The sequence below is a fragment of the Diabrotica undecimpunctata genome, chromosome 3 (genome assembly GCF_040954645.1).
Source record: "Diabrotica undecimpunctata isolate CICGRU chromosome 3, icDiaUnde3, whole genome shotgun sequence".
Taxonomy (NCBI): domain Eukaryota; kingdom Metazoa; phylum Arthropoda; class Insecta; order Coleoptera; family Chrysomelidae; genus Diabrotica; species Diabrotica undecimpunctata.
Window position 1 is genome coordinate 13,984,156 of NC_092805.1, and position 27,280 is coordinate 14,011,435.

At 32.7% G+C, this 27,280-nt stretch overlaps 1 protein-coding gene across 2 annotated transcripts in view; it reads left to right on the forward strand.

Annotated features, from left to right (window-relative positions):
- Nucleotides 1-27,280, forward strand: part of LOC140436466 (breast cancer anti-estrogen resistance protein 3 homolog) — a 293,734-nt gene that overhangs the window by 7,322 nt on the left and 259,132 nt on the right. For both annotated transcript variants that reach the window (XM_072525305.1, XM_072525308.1), the window contains exon 2: nucleotides 15,383-15,498. In XM_072525305.1, the coding sequence (XP_072381406.1) occupies nucleotides 15,383-15,498 (116 nt within the window). The remainder of the gene's footprint in view (nucleotides 1-15,382; nucleotides 15,499-27,280) is intronic.

Genomic DNA, 27,280 nt, shown 5'->3' on the forward strand with positions numbered 1-27,280 from the left:
TCCATGCGTCTGGTATCTTGCAGTGCATTATTTGTTGTTGTATCAGTTTTGTCATCTCTTAAGGTTATACTTTCTACTCCGTGTTTAAGAAGCTCGTTGGTTATTCCGTCTGGTCCAAGTGACACTATTTCTGTCTTAACTGATTTCTATTTTGTGTCTTAATTCAGGTACGTTATTGTATTGATTATTATTTTCCTTTTCTTTAAACAGTTCCGTCAGGTATCTTTGCCATTCGTTTACTGGTATGTTACTGTATTCCTTCAATTCTGCTATTTTTTTCTGTTGGTTTCTTATGAATCTCCATATTTTTTTTTGTGTACCGTAGAAGTCGCTTTCCATCCTTTTTGTAAACTATTCCCAGTGTTCATTTTTTGTTCTTCTTACCAACTCCTTTGTCTCATTTCGTATTCTTCTATAGGTCTCTCGGGATTCTGGAGTATTTGATGTTTTGTACTTCGTGAAGGGCTCTCGTTTCTCTTTACATTTTTCTTTTGTTTATTTTCTGAACCATGGTGTATTGTTGTTGTTTCTTTTGTTCAGTATGACTTTGCGTTTTCCTAGAGCTTCTGTTGCTGCTTCTTCAATGTTGTTTTTAATTTTATCCCAGCTCGCGTTTATATCTTCGATTTCGTCTATTTGTTTCAGCTGTATCTTCCGTGCTAGCCTCCTTTGGTACATTTCTCGTAGAGTCGTTCCACAGTGATTCTACATTGAATTTTTCCTCGGTGATTTTCTGTAGAAAATGTTTTGGTGTTAGTTTCATTCTTATTTTTGCTAGTACTAGTTTGTGTTCACTCCCTGCATCTGCTGAGTTTAAAGTTCGGATATCTAGAATCTGCTTTGGGTGGATTTTTCCATTAGTGACTATAAAATCAATCATAGATGTGTGCCCCTGGAGTTTTCAAATGTATATTTATACTGGAGCTTATGGTCGAAAAATGTATTATTGATTCTCAGTTCACTATAAGCACAGATATTCGCCATGAGTTCTCCATTCGCGTTGACATGGTTTTTATTAAATCTTTGTTTTACTTCTGGAACTATTTCATTTTCGATTCGTGCATTAAAGTCAGTCAATTAAGGGTTCTTCATGAGGTATTTCATCCAGGATGGTTTGCAATTGTTCGTAGAATGCCTCTCGTTTCTCCTTAGGTTTACAGTCCTCGGGGCTATAGATAGATATGTCATTTAATTGTTGGTGGTCCATTGTGATATTCATATATATTATTCTTTAGGAGATATAACGTTGTCTTTAAATTATTTATGGACAAATATACCTACGCCTGCTCGTGATCGTTCTTCTTTCTCTACTCCACTGTACCTATGCTAGAAAATATTGGTTATAATCTCTTTGGCCTTTACCTTTCTTCTTGGTTTCTTGGATTGCACAAATGTGTTGACTATGTTTTTATTTATCAGTTCTTTTATTATTTTTTGGTCTTTGTTATTGAAATAAGTAATGTTCCATATTGCTAATCTGATTGTGGGCTTCTTTTTCCTTTTCTTTACGTGGTTCGCCATCTTAGGTTCCATCTGGTTCAGAGGCTTTATATCGGTTCTTTGAGCCATGTTTTCTTTTACAATGGGTAGGATGCTGACCTGGCCCATTAATCCTTCTCTTTTACCTAGACTTGGGACTGGCTGTGGGCATAACCGCTCCTTTTGAGCTACTCAATCCACCCAGTTCTTGCGCTCATAACCCCCAGGCAGAGTTGGTTAATACCCAATAAACATAATAAATCAACATTTATTTCACGAAATTATAAAAATTATTGTTAAAAATATAAACATATAGACTACTCGTATAGTAATTAATATAGACCAATTCATTACATTCATTAATTAATGAAAGCCATTTTAGTTTAATATAGATTACAATTCTAATGAAATAACTATTCCCAATTATTTTTTTATATTCTTTTTCTTATCTCAAAGCAATCTCAATAACTTTATTCAACCAATACTAATTCGAGTCCCGACATCTTCATCAAACTCATCATTATTCTACAATGCCGATAGGAATTCTCCTGCTTTTCTTTTGATAAAGAATGTGATAATAAGAGATAGTTAATGAGATAATACACTCTTGTTGAATCATGCATGTTAGATTTTACCGATATGACAATTTTAAGATTATACATGTTGATTTAAAAATTAAAATATGAAGAAACAAACTCTTTATATTACAAATATAGTGCGAGCACGAAAAATTCTGTAGACATTTTTTAAAAACAGAATATTTATCCGAGCATCTCCCTTCTTCTTTGAGTACTGTTTCCTTTAATCAACTTGGTAATCATCAAATCAAAGCTATTAGTATCTTCAAAGTTCTAAATAGATGGATTGGAGTGGTGTTGAACCATTCGTGCAGTTTTTAACCAGGAATGTCTTCTCCTTCCTATTGATCTTCTTTCGCTAATTGCTAATGCCAGAGGCATCACGTAAGAAGAAGAAGAAGAACAGACTCTCTATTGGTTTCTCAATTGAGGGGTCTAGAAGAAAAACCAGCAATCTCCACTTTGGCAAAATTTTCAGGAAATATAAATGTTTAATAAAATTTTAGCGTTTCATTAAATTTTTATTTTTTTTGTTATTTATATTTATTTGTACATTGGCTTTAGTTATTCACAAAATTAACCTAATTATTTCATTAAATTTTAAGCAATTATCAATTTCAGTTTGAAGATTTCTGGTTTTGCTTCAAACACTTGGAGATTGCCGATTTTGCAACAGAAAAAACAATAATATGATTGCAAAAAATACACATCCTCCTTGAAACTAAATTTTTATTGAAAAAATCTTAAAACAACTATTTATGGAACAAAAAAGATTTAAACAACCAAATCTAACATTTCATCACAAGCATCAGCTTCTTCTTCACTATGTTCAATATCTCCTTCATTTTCTTCAGAATCACTAACGTTTTCTAGCATATCATTATTCTTGTTTAGACCGTTATTTTAAAACTCAAGATTTTCTACTATTCAAGTTTTTTACTATTCTGCAAAATTTTTTGTTAGGATTTATTAACGTCCCAAAGTTTTAAGGGGTTAACTTTAATAGCCCCCAATTCAATAATATCAGGATAAATCATCCTGATATATTTTCCAGCCTTACAAACACTTTTTGGTTTTCCAATATCGCTTCGATAGTGCGGCTCTCCCCGTACCAAAACGTTTAATCCATTTTTAGTCTTGGTTAAAATAATACGTTTAATAATTGAAAACTTAAAGTGTTCGTGTTCGATTCTGCCAAAAACGCGATCGCTAGGAAGAAATGAGTGACATGTGACTGCGGGTATATAAGTTCAATAGAATGGCAAATTTGTGGGGCAATTTTTATTTTGACCACCGCATCCATCGGAGACCAATCTCTAAGTTTTAAGCCTTCCAAATTGGTTTCATTAAGTCGATGAAATAAAGCGGAACTTACCTCACTGGATCCTTTATAAAACTCATTTTCGGTCCTTGTACACATGCAAGTTTTTTCTTTGGTTTGCTTATTTTTTGATGATCCTTGTACAAAGCAAAGGTTATAAATATATAACTGTCGGATATAGTAAGCGTTTTGATACGAGACCTTTGGCAGTAGCTGATTTTTTTGACAGTCGAAGCTTATTGCAATTAAATCATCTTTAGTCTCTCGTTGCAGTAAATAAAAAGTCTGCTCTTAGTTGATGAACGAGTTTGTTGATAAATAGGTCTTTTTATGCGCATAATTTGTTTCAACTTTGATTTGCTCATCAAATGACAAACATGTAATATATCCGTTCGTGGTATTCCAAACCCAAAGTTGAAACATTTGTTAAAAATATTTCGAAAATAATAATCTTTAACTTTAAGATTGTCTGTTACCTTGTTATTATAGATGCTTTGCGTTTTTCTTATATTCAACTCAGATAAAAGATACCGCGCAATAATTGTTGCGTTTCTTGTGTAGTGAGCTTCTACACACTTGAATTTTTAAATAAAATTCATCACCGACTCTTTTCTACTTTTAAACTTAAAGCTGATTTCGTCCCCTCCTCTGGAAAAACCATGGGGATTGACCCGTCATAAGTTAATTTTTCATAACGTCTTGAAAACTATGTTTCTTAATATGCAAAATATTTAAAAATGTTGCTTGACAAACGGAAAGCAAAATACCATTTTGCGTTCTAAGTAAACATTTAACTGTGGATGTTTTAGGGGCATGACGGTCATTTTTTGGGCGTCTTCTTTTACAAGGTGTAACCATTGATGGGTGGTTTATAATCAATAGTGTAACTTTACAAAATCTAGTAAGAAATGCATCCTGGATTTGTTTATTTCGTGAGGCATAAAAATTATTGTCAAAATCAGCAAGATCTGCCATTTTTGGTTGCATTTAGGGAAATCTGGAAGTCCCGCTGGTGCATATCTGTAAAAAACAAAAAATATAGCGGTAACTATTTCGTGTTGTTTTCAGTTAAATATTAAATAAAAAAGTGGCAAATCTAATAAAGCAAAGATTGTACATTATATTTTACATTTATAAAACATTATATTTTACAAAAAAAAATCGTTTTATTTTCTTTTCAAAAAAAGGAAATTACTTTGTCCTTATTTATTTTAGTTTCCCTCTAGTTTCGGGTATCTAAATTGATGAGCATATCGTAGGAAATTATGTAAATATTATACAGATGGTATTCACTAGGCTGGGTTTCCCCGATCGAGAATATGCAGTGTAAAGGCGGGTACACATATGCGAGCAGAACTGTTCTGAACCGTGGATGAACCGCTTGCGAGCTGTTCGTTCGTTGCTCGTCAGGAACCGCGGCCTGTCGGTTTTTGGGACGAACACAAAGAATATTCGCAGTTAAATTTGAACGGTGTTCGAGACTATAAACTGTTTCTGCTAAGTGTGCGATGAGATCATTCGGTTAAACAAAATTGCTGAACGAGCGCGGCTTATTCAAAAGTAACGAGAGAAATTAATAACAGATAATGTAAACAAAATACCGAAATGTTTAGAATAACGAAGTAAATTAATTCTTGGTTTGTTATTAGATACTTAGGGTATTGGATAGCCTGAACATAAACATATTTTCAACGAACTCTTCGCGAACAGCTCACGAGCAGTTCGCAAACAGTTCGGCTCGCATATGTGTACCCACCTTTAGATATGCCTCACCCTCAGTTGTTATTTTGGTTTCGTGTGAAATATGTCTGATAATATAGTGATTTCGCGAGAACTATACCTAGCAGTTAATTATTTTATTCATCAATTTGCGTACCTATTTTTAAGGTTAGTAGGTCTTTTATTAATTTTTGACATTGAAACTTAGGACAATTATTTCAGTGATGGGTCCTTATAAAAGAGAAATTCAACGTCTAACTACTCTATATGAAGGAGTAACTTCGGATGTAGAAAATGATTCCGATGCTGATTCTGAGCAAGAGGATATCCCGGAAGCAACACCAACGATTGAAGAACAAACAATTAATGAAGAACAATCTGACAGGAGATTATATTATTATGCGAAGAATGGAATGGAATGAGTCCCATTGAATCGTGGGATCTTCTAATGCAAAATATTATTGAACTTTTAGTAGAATACACAAATATTTATATTAGAGAGATATCTGGAAGATACAAAAATCAAAACGACGTCAAACTTACATCTGTTCCGGAAATGAGAGCTTTTATTGGTTTGTTATATTTAACAGTTTTGGATCACGGCTCTCGACAAAAATTAGAAGAATTTTGGGCAGACGATGGAATGGGATCAAAAATATTTGTAGCGACCATGGCACGAAGACGAGTTAGATTTTTGTTAAAAGTAATATGTTTTGATAGTAAACAAATCAGACTCAAAATCGATAAACTAACTCCGATAAGAAAGATTTTTGAAACATTTATAAAAAACAGTCAATCTTGTTATACCGTTGCTGACTATGTAACTCTTGATGAGATGTTTTTTGGTTTTTGTGTCGACGCAAAAACATTTTACACTAATAATATGGAAATATATGCTGTTCAACAACCTGCTGAACCCTATAAAGTAGATAATTCATGTGCAGCAGTTACTACAAGGATGTGTGAACCTCTCTATGGAGCAGGAAGAAATATTACGATGGATCGCTGGTTTGTTACTTGCAACCTTGTTATCCAACTGAAAAGAGAACACAGGTAACGGTTGTGGGTACAATTCAGTCCCAAAGAAAAGGATTGCCCCCAATTATGACCAATGTAAAAGACCGCCCTGCAGATTCCTCTGTTTTTGGTTTTGGTGCACATGTGCTGCTGACATTGCATGTACCAAAAAAGAATAAAAATGTTTTACTAGTTTTATACTTTTATCACACTGATGCAGTAGACGAAACTAGCAAGAAGCTAGAGATGATTTTATTTTATAATGATACGAAATGTGGGGTAGATATTACAGATAAAATGGTGTCTTACGATCTTACAATCTTACGATGTGTCTAGAAATACTAAACACAATTTATTAAAACGTTAGTAGGAGACCTAATAAAAAGTTATTTGGAATCAAGTGCTACAACGTCATGATTACATTCTAACATTCGACAAGCTGTTATTAAATACTCTGGAATGCCGACACATAATCCACTATCAGTTAAAAGAGGGCATTGCAAATACTGCAAGAAACGGAAAACCCGATATTTTTGCACATTTTGCAAATGTTGGTTATGCATGGATCATATCGTAGCCTGCTGTGAGGAGTGTATTCAGCAAAAAACCTCAGAAACTATCCGCGTGATTAATTTTCTTGTATTTTCTATGTCATAGAGTTTTACTGAACTCTTTGTGTATTTTAATATAGTTTCATTATTGTTTTGATCAATTTTTGTAAAATAGAAGAACAGTTTGATTTTTTGTAAGTGTGGTAAGCTGTCAAAATTATTATGTCAAATATATCACTTATTTTTGATCTACTTTAATTTAATACAAGATAGGCATAAACAAACAAAATATTTCCATCAGATGGAAGAAATCTCTATCCTCCTATAAGTACAAGTACAAATAAAAATATTGTGTTTCAAAAATACTAATTAAAAGAAAATCAAAATATAGCCTTATTTGTAGTCCTAATATAGCACCGTCGTGCGGTGTTGTTATTATTTAGGCGTCGTCGATCGGAGTGTTAAGAGAAGAAATGTATTATAAAAAAGAAGAACAAAAATCTCTGGATACTTTTTAGACTGACTATAAGCACATACGGGATACAAAAAGAGGAAATATTTTTTTAATAAATAAAATGTTTGATGTGTCATCTGAAGTTTTTCGGATTAACATGTTTTGAAAACGCTACCACTGGCGATAAGCCACTCCTGATATTACAAATCAAGATTAACTGTTTCGATATATAGAACAGACGTCACAGCAAAATATCGAATAAAATGCAAATCTAGAAGTAGAATTGCATTTGTTCAGGTGGGCGAGCGCGTTACATAACCTAATAGAGGTATTTATTACCTAGTTCGGTCGTTTATAAGATTTCTTTCTGTCAATAAATACGTCTATTAGAAGGATGTTTAAATCACTGTGGGAAAGGAAGGATTTAAGTATGTTTGTACAACGACGATTTACAGTTACTTGGAGAAATCTGCCCTATATTCCATTGTAAATCGTGTTAACGACACGTTCTTGTGTAAGCATTTAGAAATATAATAGCAAAACCCCTCAATCAGCCTTATTAAAAACTGTGATATATTTTATTAGTCTCGATATTTATTGATGATAGTCAAACATGCAAGAAAGAAAGAAATAAACGTAAAAATTTATCTAAAAACTCCTCAATAAAAGGTATATAATTAAAACACCCTATCGGGCTACATCACAGAACATTTTCGGAATTAATATTCCATCATCAGTTTATAACCAATTTAATTAAAGAAAGCACGAAATTTTAAATTTTTACCAAGGTTAATACAAAATGTGGTTAATACTTACTGGATGTACATGTTTTGAGCCCCTAAATGGCTCTAAACTAAATTTTTTGTGATACATGGTATACAGCCTGCTACAGAATCTTGGTTCCCTTGTGAAACATAAAAGTACTCAAACGCTCATACGATACTCGTTGATCTTGAGTAAGATAAGGTGCCTCGAAAATTTGATGCTGGATAAGGAATATGAGATAAATGTCATGACTGAACAATATCAGAGAGTGGTTTACTTGCTCTTTTTAGAGCAGCAATGAACTAGCTCAAATATTCATTCTGTGATATTTTCCACAAGGTTTTTTATGTATAGATAATATACTCGTATTTTCTATAATAAGCTCATAGAAAAAACAACTGCAGTCAACGCTGAATTGCACATTGTATTCGGGGACCTTCGAAAGGCCTATGATAGTGTCCCAGTTAACAACCTGTGGAAAGTAATGGAAAATCACGGAGTAAGTAACACCTATATAAATGTCGTAAAATAATTTTAAGGAACGACAATGCATGTAGAATAAAAGTCGAACAAAACTACTCAGAACCGTTTAGAATCGATAAAGGACTTCGATAAGTATTATACCTATTCCAAATAAGAATAACCGAAAAGAGCAGAAACACATATATCACAGAAAGTGATAGAGTCGAAGAAAGCTGAGCAAAAATTGTAACGTATATTTTACCTACCACATTGGGTATTACTATTGGGATTTGAAAATTGGGGACAGAAATTATTGGGGTAAATTTAAACACAAAAGTTACCTTGATTTCACTAAAATTTCTGGGGGTGGAAACTAGACTTCACTGGAATTTCTGGGTGTAGAACTGGGCTTAAACTTTCTGTCACACTGACAAATTCATCTCCATACTATGAAAAGGTATTCTGAAACGGCTTCTTAGGGACATAAAAAGGTTGAAATTGGGGCACTGGAACATACGGAACATGTAGATATCTTTCAAAATCTCACTTAAAACTGTAACTGAACCATTAACTGCCACAATACACTACATATTTTCCATGAAAAGGGACGAAAAATAAGAAACATTACAAATTTGACGTAAAATTTGGACTAACGCTGAAGTCCACCGCTCGTGACAACGCCTCAGCGAGAGTCAATTATCTTTCTGGTAAAACCTTCTCAGCGATCTAAATGGATGTTTATTTGAAACCTATATATCGAGCGGCTTAACGATCAAAGAAAAATACCAAAGAACTACGCGTCTGTGATATATAAGCAAACTCTAAAAATGTGTTTATATTAACTCGGCGACGCAAAGAGGAATTGAAAGAATATTCTTCGCTGTTTTAATACATCTACGAAGGGATTTCAATATATACCAAGGAATTTAAAAATGCTACAAAATTAAGTCTAATATCTTAGCCTCGGCCAAGGAAGTTCTTGGTGAAAGAAATATAAATAAAAATAAATCGTTCCCAAGGCGAAGAACTCCATGGTTTTGTACAGAAGTGAAGGAAAAATGTAAAGAAAAGAAAAAAGCTTACCTGAAATACATGTGTTGTAAAAACAACCTATTTATAATATTTTAATCGTAATATAGATATTTTGTCAACTTGTGAACTCATATCGTCAGCTCTCGTATTAATGTGTTTGCGACCCTCTCCACCATAATCTCTCCCCACTCCGCGTTATATAACTTAGGACGGTGCCAATTTGCCTCTCGGCAAGTAAGGACCGGGTGTGTTGTCCCGAGAAGTGCGTGAGTCACAGATGCGCTAACATGAACCGGTGTTTTGTGTTAAACCGTAAACCGTATACCAAATTTTGTTTCTCTCAATACTCTGTATCTTTATTATGATGTACAGCTAATGATATTTGTATAACTCTTTTTAGTATTATCAGAATTGCGATAATTATCAATGTAGAATCAGCCCTTAAGTTCACTATAAATAAATCGAAGGAAAAATACGTCTTAAGTATTTTATTGCTTCAGTGGTCCTTGATAAATATTTTGAAGCAATTAGGTGTTCAACTACGCCTCTCTGAAATGTGGAAGGTTTGGTAATAAATTTATCCTCTCCAAAATGTCAACCAAAACACAAGAGGCATACCATAAATACAAGACAATTTGAAACGAAACACATGCACTTGTAAGAAAAATAAAAAATGATCACTGGGAATGCTTTTCGAAAGAAATGGTACATGATTTTTACGGTCTGAAGAATGGAGAACAATCGAACTAATTCTGCTATTCAAAAAAGGAGATAAAAACAGCCAGAAAACTACAGAGGTATAAACTTGTTAAATACTACCCTAAAACTTACAACTAAAATTTTACAAATACTAATAAATCAGAGGATAAATTTAGCAGATGAACAACAGGGTTTTCGTAGTGGAAAATCGTGTACTGAGAAATCACTAGAGTATAATAGACCAGCATTTCTGTGTCTGATTGACCTAAAAAAATCGTTTGACAGAGTAAGACTCAAAGATTTAATCCATCTTCTGTGTAATAGAGAAGTTTTCCTAAACATTACCAAAACTATCAAAAACATCTACCAAAACAACAAAATGGAAGTCAGAATAGATGAACAACTTACAGAATCTATAGAAATAGGAAGCGGAATAAGACAGGAGATTGAGCCCCATGCTCTTCAATTTAATCATGGATGAAATCGTCAAAAGCGTTAACAAAGAAAGAGGATACAGAATGGAAAACAAAGGAATCAAAATACTCTGTTACGCAGACGACGCAATATTGATAGCCCAAGATGAAGATAGTCTGCAAAGACTGGTCCACAGGTTTAAAATAAGAGCAAAAGAATTTAATATGACAATTTCTTCTTAGAAAACTAAAACAATAGTAGTCAGCAAAAAACCAACCAGATGTAAAATAGAAATTGATGACATCAGTATCGAACAAGTAATGGAAATAAAATACCTGGGAATTACACTGTCCAGCTATGGAGACCTGGACAAAGAAGTGAGAGATCAAGTACAAAAAGCAAATAGACTGGCAGGATGCCTTAATAACACTTATGGCGAAATAGACACATTAATACTGAGATGAAGTCAAGAATTTATAAAGCCAGTGTAAGACCAATAATGACATATGCCTCAGAAACAAGACTACTAGAAACGGCAGAGATGAGTGTACTGAAAAGAATTACAGGATATACGCTGAGAGATCGAAAGAGAAATGAAGATAGAAGAAAATGTAAAGTACATTGTAAAATGAATGGACACAAAATATGAAAAAAAAAGACTGGAATAACCACATAAGCAGAATGTAGGAGACCCGTGTCGTCAAAATAGCAAGAGATAAAGTCACCAATCGGCAAAAGAAGTATCGGAGAATGGCGCAAAATATGGAGTGACAATCTTCCACAGAGGTAGTAATTTGCCAATGAACAAGCCGAATTGCTTATAAAGAGGAAGAAGAAGAAAAAGAAGACTTTTATTCCGTATTTATTAGGTTTGCTGGCCATGTAAATGCGGAATAGATATTTTTCACTAAAACTCACGAGCTGCTCATCAATTGTATAGTTCTCATGGGGCGTGTAGTATAGCTTGCAATTATTTATAAAATGTCCTATATTTGGCGATTATGGGTAAATTTGTCAACCAATTTTCTAGCAGTCCTGTCTGTTTTGTCGTCAACCCTTACGCAAAGAGCTAAAAACTGAAATCTTTGTTGACGCATGGTTGCCCGATATAGTCCATTGTCATATTTTATTGACCAAAGCTCATTTAAATTACAATTTGAGACTCGTAATGCACCAGCGAGATACAACAAACCAATACATACTTTGACTTCTGTAGTGTGGGTTACTTTTTTGTAAATCTGGGACAAGCCACCATGACTCTTCCTAAGAATTTCTTGAGAAAATAGTAAATTCCAAGATCCAACAGGACTACTTACTCTTCTTGCTTCATTTTTTGGACCTGGCAAATTTAAAACGATGTTATCGTTTGTTGGACGTCCTTGTCGTGTTGGTGTCCAATGATGACCATTTTTTCCCAATATACTGTCGATATTTCTTTGTGAGGTACTGGGTTCTTTTTTTTTCTTCATTATTGTCACTATGTTCATGATCAGTATCAGACTGATGTTAAGATCTTCGTATTTATCTGATGAGTCTTAAAAAACATCTTCGATGCTCCCAGGTTCATCTTCATTCGCCCACAGGTTTTCAGCTTCCCACTCTAATTCTTTTGTTGTCAGTGGACGCTGATATTTTTTCTTAGAATCTGCCATACTAGCAAATAACAAAAAATCACCTCAAAATTTGAACAACCTTTAACTGCTCACTGGGGTCCGAAGTATTCACAGCTCCACTAAAATTTGAAATGGTTACAGCAAACTATAAAACAAACTTATGCGGTGCAGGAACTGTCTCTCAACATAGTCGGCTCATAACTCATAACTGAATTTAAGTGAAAGTAATCGTCAAAAGACGCAGACATGCGTAAGTTACATTGAACGATTCATGGGCCTAAGTTTTTCGCACCCCACTGTGCAGTTCCAGGGTTAATTATGATAAAACGCAATACATGATAATTGGAAACCTAAGACCTGGAGATAATAGGGATGTTCACTAATTTTTAAATATTGGTAAATTCAATAGGTTATAACATATATAAAAACATAGCAAACATAAAATTGTTAAAAAATATATATTTCTTAAGATAAATCAATTCTTAATTTCAATTTCTGATGGAGGCTAGAAAAACGGCTCCTCGCAGCGAGGCTACGGTGTGTGACGTCAGCAGTCGTATCGACAACTTGTTTTGCATAAGTATTTACGAAGTTTGACCAGTTCTTGAAGTATTTAATCACCGATAATGAAGCCAAATAAGTGGTGTTTTGTTCCTGGGTGTCTAAATACATCTAAAAACAATTTTGAGAAGATTTTTATTACAGTTTCAAACAATTTAACACCATATTCACTTAAAATTGTCAAACCACAGGTTTTTATATCTGTACCTCGGAGGGATATAACACTATGTCCATTTTTTCAATTTTGACACTTTTACAGACTAATAATTGACTTTTATAAGTTTATTTAAAGGAATAGAGCACTAGGTCCTAAACCATTTGCTGATAAAGAAAGCGACCTTTAAAAGAACACCAAGGCCATTTTTACTTAGAGGGATAAACACCATGTGGACTTAATGTTGTGTCCCTCTAAGCATGTGAATTACCGCCGCGCATATCTCTATGATGGGAGGTAGACTGTTAGTGATCTAATAATACTTTTGCCATTTATGGTGTGTTTACAGTGGTTTGTTACTAATAATAAAAACAATGAACCATAATTCTCGTAGGAGAAAGATTCTTGAAGTACCTACTAAAAAGTTCTGCGATTTCTTCTACTGCATTTACAGGTAAGCTACCTTTTTGTTCATTATTTTTAAATTATTAAAAAGCATAACCTCAAAAGGGTAATGTAGTGATTTGATACCAACCTTAGACTAGCAATATTATTAAATCTTTTACAACCAATATTATACGCCTTGTTTAATTTCAGAATCAAATAATACACCAAGCAATGATGTTTTAAATGAAGAGCATATTATTAGAGATGCCTTGAGTTTTAATAACGAAGATCAGTCTGATATAGACAAAAGTTCTGATAAACTATTCGTAGTGGAAATGAAATAAGATCTGCATTACTTGTTTAAAAAGTAAGAAAGGGAAAAAACTTAACATTTCTATTTACACGCCGTGGGACTGGCAGCAGTTAGTCAGACAAACCTCAATGAAATATACCGTACATAATATGGAACTAGAAGGTTTTAAAAATTTAAGGTCTTTGTATGATGTCAAAACATCTTAAAATCCGCCTTTGATTAATAGAAAAGAGACATTAACAAACAACAAGTTCTTCTGTCAAACTGTGTTTAACTGCAAGTTAAATAAAACAGCATTGGAACTCTGTTTTTAAAAAGTAATTTTCATGACGAAAACCAGAAGATTGACCTTGTTAGGTTTCGAAGGCGACACCTTACATTGCCAAAAGATTTGCAACTGGTATCACAAAGTCCAATAATAATATCACAACAAAAGTATAACGATCTATTGGCATTACTGTCATATGTTCCTACATTTTGCCATGATTTTTATCAAAACTTAAAGCATACCTACTGGTAATACTAATAGTGACTAACCAGAAGGAGACTTACTTGAGGATGACTGAGTGGTTTATACCTAAAATGCCATTTTGGTTAAATAAATAGATGTATTATTTGTATTTGTAAAGGTAAATTGTATGGTTAAATAAATTTTATCAGTAAAAATCAAATAGGATTGTAGTTTTTATTGAATACCCCAAACTAATTCTTACAGTACAATAACTTTATTAGATGGATACAACACCATGTCCGTTAAAAGGGTTAAAAAACACAGGAACAAATTTGTTTTTAATTATAACAAATGTATTCTGTAACTAACAATAAACAGAATGTTCTATTAAAATATTGTTTCGATATCTCAATAAATAGCTGCAGCAATACCTTTTGGCGAAAAAAAGTTTAAAACTGCTCTCCTGTAAAGTTTTAAAAATGAACATAGTGTTGATTCCTTCCGAGGTACAGATATTTGCATTTATTTGTTTTTCTAACTTGCATAATAACTGCATTTTCTAGTTTTTCCCTCTCTTTGTAGCAAACACCACTTATGGGGCTTCATTATCACTGTATAAATACTTAAAGAACTGGTTACACTTCGTAAATACGTATACACAACAAGTTGTCGATACGACTGCTGACGTCACACACCGTGCCTCGCTGCGAGGAGCCGTTTTCTAGCCTCCATCAAAATTAAAACTAAGAATTGATTTATCTTAAAAAATATATATTTTTAAACAATTTCATGTTTACTATATTTTTAAATATTTTATAATCTATTGAATTTAAATGAATTTAACTACATTTAAAAATTATTGAATATCCCTATTACAGTGGGTGAAAATGTTCGTTAGTTCAAAAAGTAAGCTAGATCGTATGAAAAAAAGCATAACGAAAATAACGAAACATATTAGTGTATCGTCTGTATAAGAGAAACGATAAGTGAAAAGAAAATAAGAATTCTCATAAAATTTGGTCAGCTATTTGATGGTTGTTTAAATTAATATAAAAAGAGTGCCGATTTAGCGAACACAGTTCTAGTTAAATGCTAAAGAATGGTATCAATAACAATGAATAAATTAATACAAATAATATTTCTATTAAAATGTTATATAAATGTTTGTTAGAAAAAAATATTCTTAACAACGCTTTGCCTTGTATAAGTATTTCACTCTCAAGTGTAATATAATTCTCATGAGATCAAGCTCATAAAAAACTAAGTGTCGGATATCGTCTTATTAGCTTAAAAGCTTTTCTTCATAAAATAACGTTCAATATTATTTTACACTCAACAACTTTTTTTTGTTGATTTTTCATTAAACCAAAACCAATCTATCCCATTAATAATTCGAGTTTTTTTATTTACAGGAGTGAGTCAAGCAGTGGTGTGGACACCTGGAATCACGTAGGTGCAAGAAAGACGTGGGCATTTTCGAGTTCACATCAGCACCAGATCGTGGTTGGTGATAGTACTCCCATATCAGGTGAGGATTAGTTATGTTATTGGATTATTTGGTTGTTTTGCGATCTTCGTGATGTAATATCCTGTTTTGCGAAAAAATTATCTTTTATAGACCAGTGCGAATGAATAACAGTCCCAATTCCCAATTTTACTAAATCAATTACTATATATTGTACCTAGTTAAATTAATATAACATTTCCATCAAACGATTGATGTTTCTTGCGGTAATAAAAGACAATAACTCTGTTTGCGCAAAGAAATTGAGCTGTATCTACGTTTTGTCTGTGGAACAGTCTTGTTAAAACTATACTTACTATACACATTTCATTTGTATTATTATTATTTGGTATTTAGTTTACGCTTGTTGAAATACACTGCTGAAAAAAAAACATTTTATTATATTTTTAGAGTATTCGAAATATATCACGCACGTTCTCGGTCGTGCGCTTTCATCTTGACGTGGGTCTTGATGTAATTTTAGCCAGTCTCGGTGCCAGGTTACTAAGAGAATTGAAATTATACAATGTAAAGTTGTACCGTCATAGTATGCACCAAAACTGTCACGAAATGCCTACCGGAGGCACCAGGACTCTGCTTCTTTCATAGATAAGGAGGTGGTTTAACCTCGTAGACCTATAAACATTACTACTTAAAATATCTTTGGTGTATATCCTATATCTGTATACGTAGCTTACGTATAGTCTTGAACAACTGCTTTAAGATCTCTTTTGGGTCTAGATGCTTTAACAGGCATTTAAACCTTTGCACCCGAACTTCACAAAAACTATGGTATTTTTTATATTTTTCAGGTTCATCGTTGTCCCACGAGAAGATAATGAATCCTAGGTGTCGTCTGGTATCCGCAGTTAAGCCGTTTTTAGCTTCCACTGCTCATTTCATAGAATGAACCAATGCAACAAAACTATAGAAAAAACGGCGACACTATTTAACACTCAAAAATTAACAAAACTTCTTGAAATATTATATTCATCAAACTAAAGAAAATTAACATTAATAAAATATTATTCCAGATTTAGCCATACGGCTCACACTCCCTCTAAGGGGAAAATTCACTCATCCCAGATACCTACGGTATCAAAAGGATTGAGCTCTGGTGGGACTCTTTCCATGTTATCGAGTCCTAGGTGACTTGGTATGTCGGTGTATCTCCCAAAAATTTTCGTACGCATCTGGACGTCGAAAGTAACACAGCTTTCTGCATAATTTTATATAGATGTTCATTTAGACCCAGCTTTTTTATGTTTTCTAGGAGGCTCTTCGGGATGACTCCAGTGGTAGAAAGAATAATAGGTATCGTCTGGGTACTTTCCATTCTCCATTGTCTCCTGATTTGTATTTCTAGATCTCTGTACTTGGCGATCTTTTCGTTGTATTTAACACGTAAATTATTGGTGTTGGGTATCGCCACATCAATAAGTGTTGTTTGCTTAGTAATTTTATTAACTAGTATGAGATCGGGTCTATTATGGGCCACTGGTTGGTCTGTAAGCACAGTGCGGTCCCAGTATAACTTGTAGTTGTCATTTTCAAGCATTCTATCAGGGACGTATTGATAATAAGGAAGATGGTCGGTTTGGAGAAGTCCCAGTTTGTCAGCTAGTTCTTGGTGGATAATCTTTCCTACTGAGTCATGACGGTCTTTATAATCAGTACCGACAAATGCCTGGCAGCCACCGGTAAGATGTTGGATAGTTTCTTGGGCTTGGCATCCATATCGGCATTTGTCATTTTGGACTTGAGGATCTTTAACAATATATTTCAGGTAATTTTTAGTTGGAATAACCTGATCCTGAATGGCAAGTAGGAAACCCTCAGTCTCGGGAAACATCTTTCCTGATGTCAACCAATAGTTCGACGCTGTATTGTCGACATATTCTTGGCTGATCTCATTAAGATGTCGCCCATGCAGAGGTTTACTCATCCAGGCGCGCATTTTGTCTTGCTTAGTCAGGTGGTTTATGCGCATTTCTTGTTCCCTCAGTTTAAGCGGCGTCGTATCATCTACTGCGCAAATTGCTCGATGTAAAGTAGATGTCTCAGCCTGTACCTGAAAATAAGTTCTTAAATTAGCAATTTGTTTATCCAATTGCTCACCTATATCCATAAGTCCTCTTCCCCCTTGATACCGCGGTAATGTTGTTCTCTCTACTGCACTACGTGGATGATGTTTTTGCGCCTTTGTGAGAAGTGTTCTTACTTTCCGCTGAAGACCCTCTATATCCGTTTTTGACCACTTTATAATACCAAATGAGTAGCTCAGCGCGGAACAGGCGTACGTATTTAATGCCTTAAACAAATTTTTACTGTTAAGATATGACCGATTTAGTTGTCTTACTCTTCGCACGAACTCCGAAGTTAGTTCGGTTTTCATTTGTTTATGGTCAATTTTCCGCGCTTGTTTTACTCCGAGATATTTGTACATATCATTTTCACCCATTGCCTCGATGTTTTGGCCATCTTGCATATCGAAACCTCCGGGCTGAACCTTTCCTCTGACTATGTTTAGTATACGGCACTTGTCTAGTCCAAAATTCATACTGATATCATTTGAGAAATTTTCTACAGTTTTTAGCATCTCATCTAGGTGGTTTCGAGTGGAAGCCATTAATTTTAAATCATCCATATACAACAGATGATTAAGCTTCGCTACAACAGTGTTGTTATTTTTGATGCTAAAACCTGAGTCAGTAGAGTTCAGCAGCTGAGATAGTGGGTTCATTGCTAGGCAAAACCAAAGTGGACTTAACGAGTCCCCCTGGAAAAGCCCCCGGTTAATAGGGATATCTTCAGTTTCGATATTAATTTCACCCGGTATTTGAAGGTGAATTTTAGTCTTCCACTCTGCCATTATATGCTTCAAAAAGGTCACGAGATTATCATCGACTTTATATATTTTCAATATATCTATAAGCCATTCATGCGGCACTGAATCAAAAGCCTTCTTGTAGTCAATGAAGGCAGTAAAAAGGTTTCTAAATTATTATTTCTAAATTATTATAAATACAATTATTATTAATAAATATTATATTATTTATATTAGAGAATATTTGCATATTAGATAGAACACCGATGGTCTTAAGTAAACTCGCCAATTATTATTCGAAGCTCAAAGAAGGAAGCTCAGCAACTTGATGGAGCATGCTACTAACACTAATAAAGTCATTATGCCTCGAAAACCTCCAATTGCTTATCCAGGAAAAACTGATGCGACAGAGGCTCCTAAGTAGACTGCGTTTACCAGAAATACTTCCACTTCTTAAGAGCAGAGTTTTAACATCCTTTCCAAAATATTATTGTTGTTATATACTTACAAAATTAGAGGAATCATAATAATGACAAGAACTACCACAGCAAAATGATATGCAAGATTGAAAGAGAGTCTATAAAATATGGTCTAATAAAACTTATAGCTGAAGCTAAATGTGGTCTCGATGAAGGAAGTTGACTTATGAGGCGCTGAGGAAGAGAGGAAGAGTCCTTTAATGTCAAAAAGATTTTACTGAAGAAAAAAAGCAGTGAAAAGTTATTAATTTCTTAAATCCAAGCGAATGTTGGCCTACTTTGTAGAGACCAAAAATGGGAATTTAAAAAAGACATAAGCCCTTCTAGTTAAACAAACTAAAATGTTAAATTGAAGCGGTGGGCAACTTGGAGATCCAAGGTGAGTGCATACGGAGAAATACAAGTTAGTCTCCTGGCTGACAAGGGGTCCGAGGTGGAATTGAACAGATTGCTATAATCATTTTTATGCAAGAGACCAAAAAGCAATCAATGCAGACGGAAGAAACGTAACAATATCCTCAATCTCCAAAAGATTAGGGGACTACATCTTATGGTATGATAGCTGATTGTGCTAAATCATTAAAGCTTTCACAAGAAAGTTGCCTCTTTTTATTGAGAGCAAAATATTTCTTGATGTAGTTTAATGAAAGAGCAGAGTTTGGTACAAAGATCTCACGACCAAGTGCCAGAGACAAGTAGTAAGTGTATCGACTGAAGTAATACGATGAAGATAACATGAGTTACGACAATCAACATCCCCACAGAGATATAGTCAAGCACTGATAAGAGAGAGACGTGCTTTGAAACATTATGATTTACATGATAGATTTCGAACGAATAAGAATTTCTTAATAATCTAGATCTAATTCTCCGTCAGCATTACGAACATTGTTATAAAATGCATCTAAGAGTGATAAAGGAGTAGGTGCTGCATTCGTTAACCATAGCGACACATATCAATTTCGTCTTCCAACCTTCTTTTCGATTTTCTCCGCTGAGCTCTATGCAATGCTTAAAGCTATCATGCATATAAATTCTAATAATATTCCTAACTTTGTTATCTTAAGTGACTCACTAAGCGCCCTTCAAACCCCTCAACAGATCTATCCTAAAGGTCCCCTTGAGAAACTGATAAAACTAGAACTCATGCAGGATCAAGAAAATTCTAGGAGTATCAGATTTATATGGATTCTATCCCACATTGACATTCCAGGCAATGAAAGTGCGGACCAGTGCGCGAGTGAAATTGCTAAATGTGCCGATATAGAAAAAGCAGAGTATCGAAATACCGCGAGTGATATTAAAGCTTTTATAAAGAATAGAGTTTTGTGCAAGTGGAAAAACGAATGGCAATCTTCTTAAACATCACTGAAGCAAATTAAAAATGACGTTACAACTTGGGAATCCTCAACCAGGAACAGAAGAGAACAATTGGTAATAACGAGATTACGAATTGGACACACGAGACACTCATTCATATTTATTGTCCAAAAGTGATCCACCTATATGTGAAACATGTAAGGTACAAGTAACTGTTAACTATTTATTAATTGAATGTCAAAGTTTTGCCAATTTTCGTGTTACATTAACATACCTAACAGTATAAGTAATTTATTAGGCACTAATTTTTCAGCTAATAATATTGTTAATTTCTTAAAATCTATAGGAATATTTTATAAACTATAATTTTGTAATTCTGTTGCCGCCGCTAATAATCATTATGGTGGATGCGGCTGTAATTTCTAAATAAAAAAAAAGAATTTTTCGAAATCAGAACTGACCATATTGTTATCCACAAAGAGTAGACGGTCTCATTGAAAATAAACGGAAAGAGTACAACTTTTGAAGCAGATTCTGTTTCTCCAAAAAATTAAAGGACTTTTAATCTCTAGTTTTAATTTTTAGAATACAATAATTTGAAAAATGAGGTTCTTTCAGATTTTTTAAATGCTAACTCCTCGTTTCTAGTTATAAATCCTTTCAACCAAACCCGGTGAAATGATTTCTTAAGGTCCACGAAACATACATGTCGATTTTTTGTAATCTAATGATTACTTTTGCACTTGCCTCATTATAAATATAGCGTGGGTGCATGATCTTCCCGACCTAAAACCTTGTGTTGTTCTTCGACTAGTGTTATAATTTTATTCAGTTTATTTGTTATCACTTTGGTTGTTAATTTTAGTGTTGTGTTTAATAAACTAATCTTATATACTAAAAGGCTAAGCCCTTTTCTTGTGCGCAATACTCCTCCTAAACGGTGATAGATAGGAGAATAATTTTTTCGAATAATTAAACAGATTGTTGAGTAGATTCCCCCTAAGGTTTAAAATTTAAAAAATTCGAACCGGTTTAAAAATGGCGCCCATAAAATGAATTTTTCCTATAGTAAAGCATAGGAATTCAATATTATACACAATGCAACAACGCGTCAATTCTCGAATGCTGGAATGCACCAACAAGTGTTTCCTTTTAAGGCATAACGATAAGGACCACTCAAAATTCGGGATCCTCCTGTCTCCGATTTTAATTTATGGGGTCTGTTTTACACTATCTGATGAGTTGGTATTTTTTTATTTCTATGTTTAGTTAGAAAGTATTCTGTTTCCAACAAGTGCAGCGTGTGTGAGGTGTTGTAATTGATATTTAGAGATTTAGACTACGTTTTGAGTTTAATACTTGAAGAATTAAATAATGAGGTAAGCATTACTTTGTTTTTAATTTATTAGTTGAAAATATATTATTAATTTTGTTGGGAATAAGTAACAATTTTACTTTAAATTAGGTTTATTTTAAATAAATAAATAAAAAATAAACTTATTATAAAGTAAAATTGTGGCGTATTCTCAAAAAAGTGGAACAGTAGGCGGTATTGTAGACTAGCGCGGAGCATCATACTGTTTTCTGTATTTTTTAAATTTAAATAATATTTAAATATAAATTTAGTTAGTTAGTTAGTTAGAGTTCTCAAACCGACTTCTTTTTCTTAAACGTGGCATTTTACAATCTAAAATATGCAAAAAAAAGTTACTTCGGGTTTTACTTCCATTTTTTATTTAAGAGGGGCGGAGTCTAACAATCATATTGTTTCCGTTTCCTAATGTAAATCTTCCTGAAAATCCTAAAAAACTACTGTATCGATTTTCAATTTAAAAAAATTGGCGTCGATACAGTTTATTTTTAGGATTTTTGGAACATTTACACCAGGCGACGGAAACGATGGATCGTTAGACTCCACCCCTCTTAAATATCAGCAAAATTTACATCAAAACTAGATGTCGAGTTGGTCCGCTAGTTCCTCTTAAGAGAGGTATTAGGATGATCTCCATTTTTGAGGTATTCTGTTTTGTTCTATTATTTTTTGAATTTTAATTTTTAATAGTTGTTTGGTCAGATCTGGTCCTCCGTAATTTAGGAGTTCGTTCGGTATTCTGTCCTCTCCTGGTGATTGTCTATTTTTTAATTTCCTTAATGCTCCTTTACCTCTACCTCCTCAATATTTATTTTTTCGTTTGTCGAGAGATATAAGTTGTTTATATACCAAGATGTAAAAACAAAAAAATCACAAATATCACTCGATTTATTGCTCTGAGTTTAAAGCCTTACATCAGCCAACCAATCTCAGTCTAATCTAAGATTAGCAAAATAAATGATTAAAAAAATTGCGGATTAGTATTTTACCTTTCAAGTAATCACTAACACTAGCATGTGTTTGAATGATTACTTTATAATCTATGGCATTTTGAAGAGGAAATATTATCTACTATTGCATAAACTATTCAATATTGCATAAATCAATAACAGATAGTAATAATATGATGAAACAGATGAAAATATTTTTCATTTATATTAAAATTACACAGAACACAGAAAATATAAGTATCAGTAAGAGATTTTTATAATGTGGATAACAGTCGACAATAAAAATTTATATTTACAGGTTTTAACAATAAAAATAAATCAAGATAACCAGGGTTAAAGTCATAACAATTTTTATTTAATAGGTCTTGTTATTGGTCGCTGATTTCATCACGTATAAACTGAGATAGAGTAGGTATTTCACAAAATAGTTATATTATAATCACATATTTTAATTCAACCATGTACTTTTTTATTTAAACAAATAAACCCGCATCAACTGCTAAGATTTATTAACGGGGGGTCCTTCATAAAAGTACAATTTACAATATGATACACAATTTGGTTGTACAAAAAACACGGTTGTACGGTTTTGTATACAATTTGAGAAATGATAGATTATGTTAAATTTAAAATAGTTTTTGATGATTTAAAATAGGTTTAGATTTTGACGAGATGGAAAATCTCAGATGCTAATTGGGAACTCTTTGAACTAACTGTAAAGGGATGCACAAAATATCAAAATAACATAGATGAAATGAAGTCATAAAACAACTCAACCATTACATAATTTCTTCCGGATATAGATCAGTTACTGAGGGTTTTTACCTCCGAATTCTTTATAACTGAATCGATTCATTTGAAATTTTGTGTGTTGGTAAATAATTACTCAAGGAACAAAAGTTATATAGTGCCGATGTGCGCCACAGATCACCTACCTCTAGATGCTTCACGACAATACTTTAGATAGATATGAAATCCAGCGCTCCAAGAGATTTGTATCGGAACTAATTCAAGCGGGAAATTACGCGGGAATTTCAAAATTTAATTTTGGTGGGAAAACTTATATAAAGCTTAAAATATTTAAATATAATTTAATAATTAAAAAAAAAATTGCATTTAAAATTTTAAAATGTGCAAATTATTTTTAAATTAAAATATACACGATACCATTAAAGAAAAAATAAGGCAAAATATAATTTATTTATTTATTTAATACATATAAAACAACTTTGTACATACATAAATTTAGAATACAATAGAAATATGCTTTATTACTACTGAGAATTGTACAATTTTATGGACAACGCTTACAAAAAGTCAAATAACAACAAAATTTAAAATGTACTGTTTAACTACGATTACCTTTTAAATCCTTACTCTCACCAGTTTTTACAATTAAAATCTCTTCGTTTGGTAACTGTGCATAATTGTGTTCTGCAACTAAAAAGTTTCATGAAATAGTAACCAATTGGAAAATTATTAATTTGTTATCTTCCCAATAGTTACTAAAATGGGGTATCTCAAATGATTGAAACATGTGTGTAGATTGTACATCTCTACTTGTTGAAGAACTTTTAACTAAAACAAAAAGTTAATATAATAATTTATAGCATGATTCACTTCAAATAAAATAATTTTTATTAATTACGTATCAGGGTTACTTACTTTCTGTTACATTTGCTTCCGCATACAACATTGAAATACTTCTGGGATGTAGATTAGAGCAGGAATCTAAAATCAATCAGCTATTTGTTCTCGGGAATTGCATTTTGGTACAAGCTATGACTCCATGTAGAAGCATACTTATCTTCAAAGTGGCTGTGGGATATTCGTTTTGTTTTAAAAACTGTAGTGGAATTGTGGAATTCATCATATCAAAATTAGGATTTTTTAAAACACTAAGCCACTTCCTAAATCGTATAATCTCTTTATCAGAATTTAGAAAGGCATGTCTAATTGTTGACAAATTGGTACTTTGTAGGATACAACATTTATTGTGAAAAACTATATTTAACTAATTATTATTAATCTGCAAAATACTATTTGAAGTCCAGGAACATTTAAAACACAAACTAATTTGAGGTTAATGCTAACAATAACCCAGATATATTAAACCAAGTTTAATTTGATTTTTTGCAATAATTACCATTAAATCAAACAATTTAGACGAATAATAACCATCTGATATATTGACGCTAATCAATTACTGACAATTTGCGATTGACAATTATAATTTTTAGTTTGGCTCTAAACCTAAACTGCAGAGTATAGACTATAGACAGAGTATAGCGACATCTTAAGATTTGTATCGGTACTACAAATGACATTTAGTTTAGTTTGACCTTGAGCTACCTGCGTGTAATGTCTAGGTGATGTGCGCTTCCACCCTGGGGGTGTTTGCCACCCCTTTTCGAGGGTGGAAATTTTTTCACTCAAAATAACCACGCTATTCGATAGAAGGACAAATTTCAAATAAAAAATGTAGTAAACATTTTTTTCGCTAGATCAATACTTTTTGAGTTATTCGCTGTTGAAAAGTGTCATTTTTCTTTAAAAAAAAACATGTTTTTCAAAGGTTTTTTAAGAATAGCTCTGAAACTAAAAGTTTTATCAAAAAAAGTGTAACGACTAAAATTAAAGCTCATAAAAAAACAAAAGATTGGCTTTTGATTGAATATTTTCAGCTTAATATTAACTGAGTTATGACTGTTCAAAGGTTTGTTTTTGTTTTTGTCTTTCAATACGAGTATTTAACGTTAAATAACGGAAAACGGGTACATTTTTTGACAAAAACCCATATAATATTTTTAAAAGAGCTTGAAAAGACCTTTAAAATGAGTGGCGGTAAAAGTCCTTTGCACCAACTGTACGTGAGATACGATCAAAAAACCATGGGTTTCTCAAATTTTTGTAAAAAAAAACGCAATAAAACTAATGTCATGTTCACTAGGATTGAAATAAATTGTTTTCCTTATAGAATTCACTTTATTTCAGTGTTTTTTATATGATCCAAAAGTTTAGCCACTTTAGAATACCCAGTTTTTGAAAAAAGTATGATTACATTTTTTTTTTTTTGTAAATATGTATTAATTTACAATTTTACTTTTTTTTATAATAACTTCAAACTATAAAAGATACGTAAAAGATGACACAATACAAAAAAATAGGTTTTTTTTTCAGCAAAAATTTTCATTTTTTAATTTTTTTGTAGCTTACAAAATAATGGATATATAGTTGGTTGAAGTTTGCTTTATAGCGCATGAAATACTGGTCTCCGACACTTTGACCCTTTACCCTTTAAACATGAAGGACTTTAGAATATTTTAACATTCCTATACTTATAGCCCGTTAAATTACCTGTAAAATCGTTTTTTTATGCATGTTGTAACATCAAAATTAACCGAGTTATTGTAAAAAACCAATAGTACTTTTTAGAATAACTTTTGGAGCATGGAAAATTTTTATAATTTGGAGCATTGGAGCATTTCGATGCTGTGCTGTGGAGACAATTGCCAAAATTGTCCTCCAGTAAACGAAGACCAATTGGACGGTGAAAATTATGATGGATAGATATTCATTTATTTTATACCTCGTTTTATATAAATATTATAAACTAAATTTTTTCTATTTATGTCCATGTCTAAGTTAAGGATTTTATTTTTATCAAAAGGTGTGCTTGTAAGGGTTGAAAAAAGTAGGCTCATTTTATAAATAAAAAATTAATTTTGTGTCTTCAAACAATGCACTCTAAAAATGTTTCAAATCGTTAAAAATATTTTTTAATTCATTTTTGACAAAGGCGGTGGTTGTGAGGGTTGAAATGTTGAAATTATAATAAAATGTTATTTTATAAGCAAGAAATTAATTTTTGTTTAATAAAATGCACTCAAGAAATGTTTCAAACCGATAAAAATATTTTTTAATTCATTTTTAATTCATTTTTGTTACAAGGGTGGTTGTAGAGCGTATATAACTTTTGAAGTGGAGGGTAAGATAAGCTTAATTTGAAATTTTCAAAGAAATCGATGCAGTTATAAAAAATTCGGAGGTATTACCATATTTTAAGCCTCAGTAATTGGACTAATAGCAGTGTATAATAGGCAAGTACAAAATTCTCACTCATAATTGAAGAAAGCAAAAAAGCTTTAAATAGATTCCGAAAATCTCGCACTATAGCTGACTTAATAAATTTTAAAAGAATTAGAGCAAAAACAAAACGCATAATAAAAAATAGTAAACAGAATTCATGGAATGAGTTTACTAGCTCTATTACCAAAGATGCCTCAACCCCGACTCAATTATGATCAAAAATAAATAAATGAAATGAAAAATAAATTAAATGAAAATGAAAAAATAAATGAAAGGAAATTACACATGATACAAAATTTCAGCTCTCATCATTCAGGACAATGTCATTACAGATGACCAACAAATCAATGATATACTTTCCCAACACTTTCTCAACAAATCAAACAATCCTGCCAATTCTCAGAACAAAATTGGTGCTACTAAAAACTACTTGCAATAATAATCATTCCATTATTATACCTTTCAGTATCCAAGAACTAAACGATGCCATTTTTTCGACAAAAAGCTCAGCTGCAGGTCTAGACGATATTCTCTCTATCTTTTTAAAAACTTTTCACCAAAATACATACGAGAAAATATTCCAAGTGTTTAACAACATTTGGTCTTCCCAACAATTCCCATCACTATGGAAACAATCCCTAACGATTTCTATCAAAAAAGGCGATCAATCTCTCTCACCTGTATATTATATAAACTTCTAGAAAAAATGGTTAGTAAAAGCTTACTTTGGTACCTTGAACAAAATAATATTCTCGACCAATTTCAATAA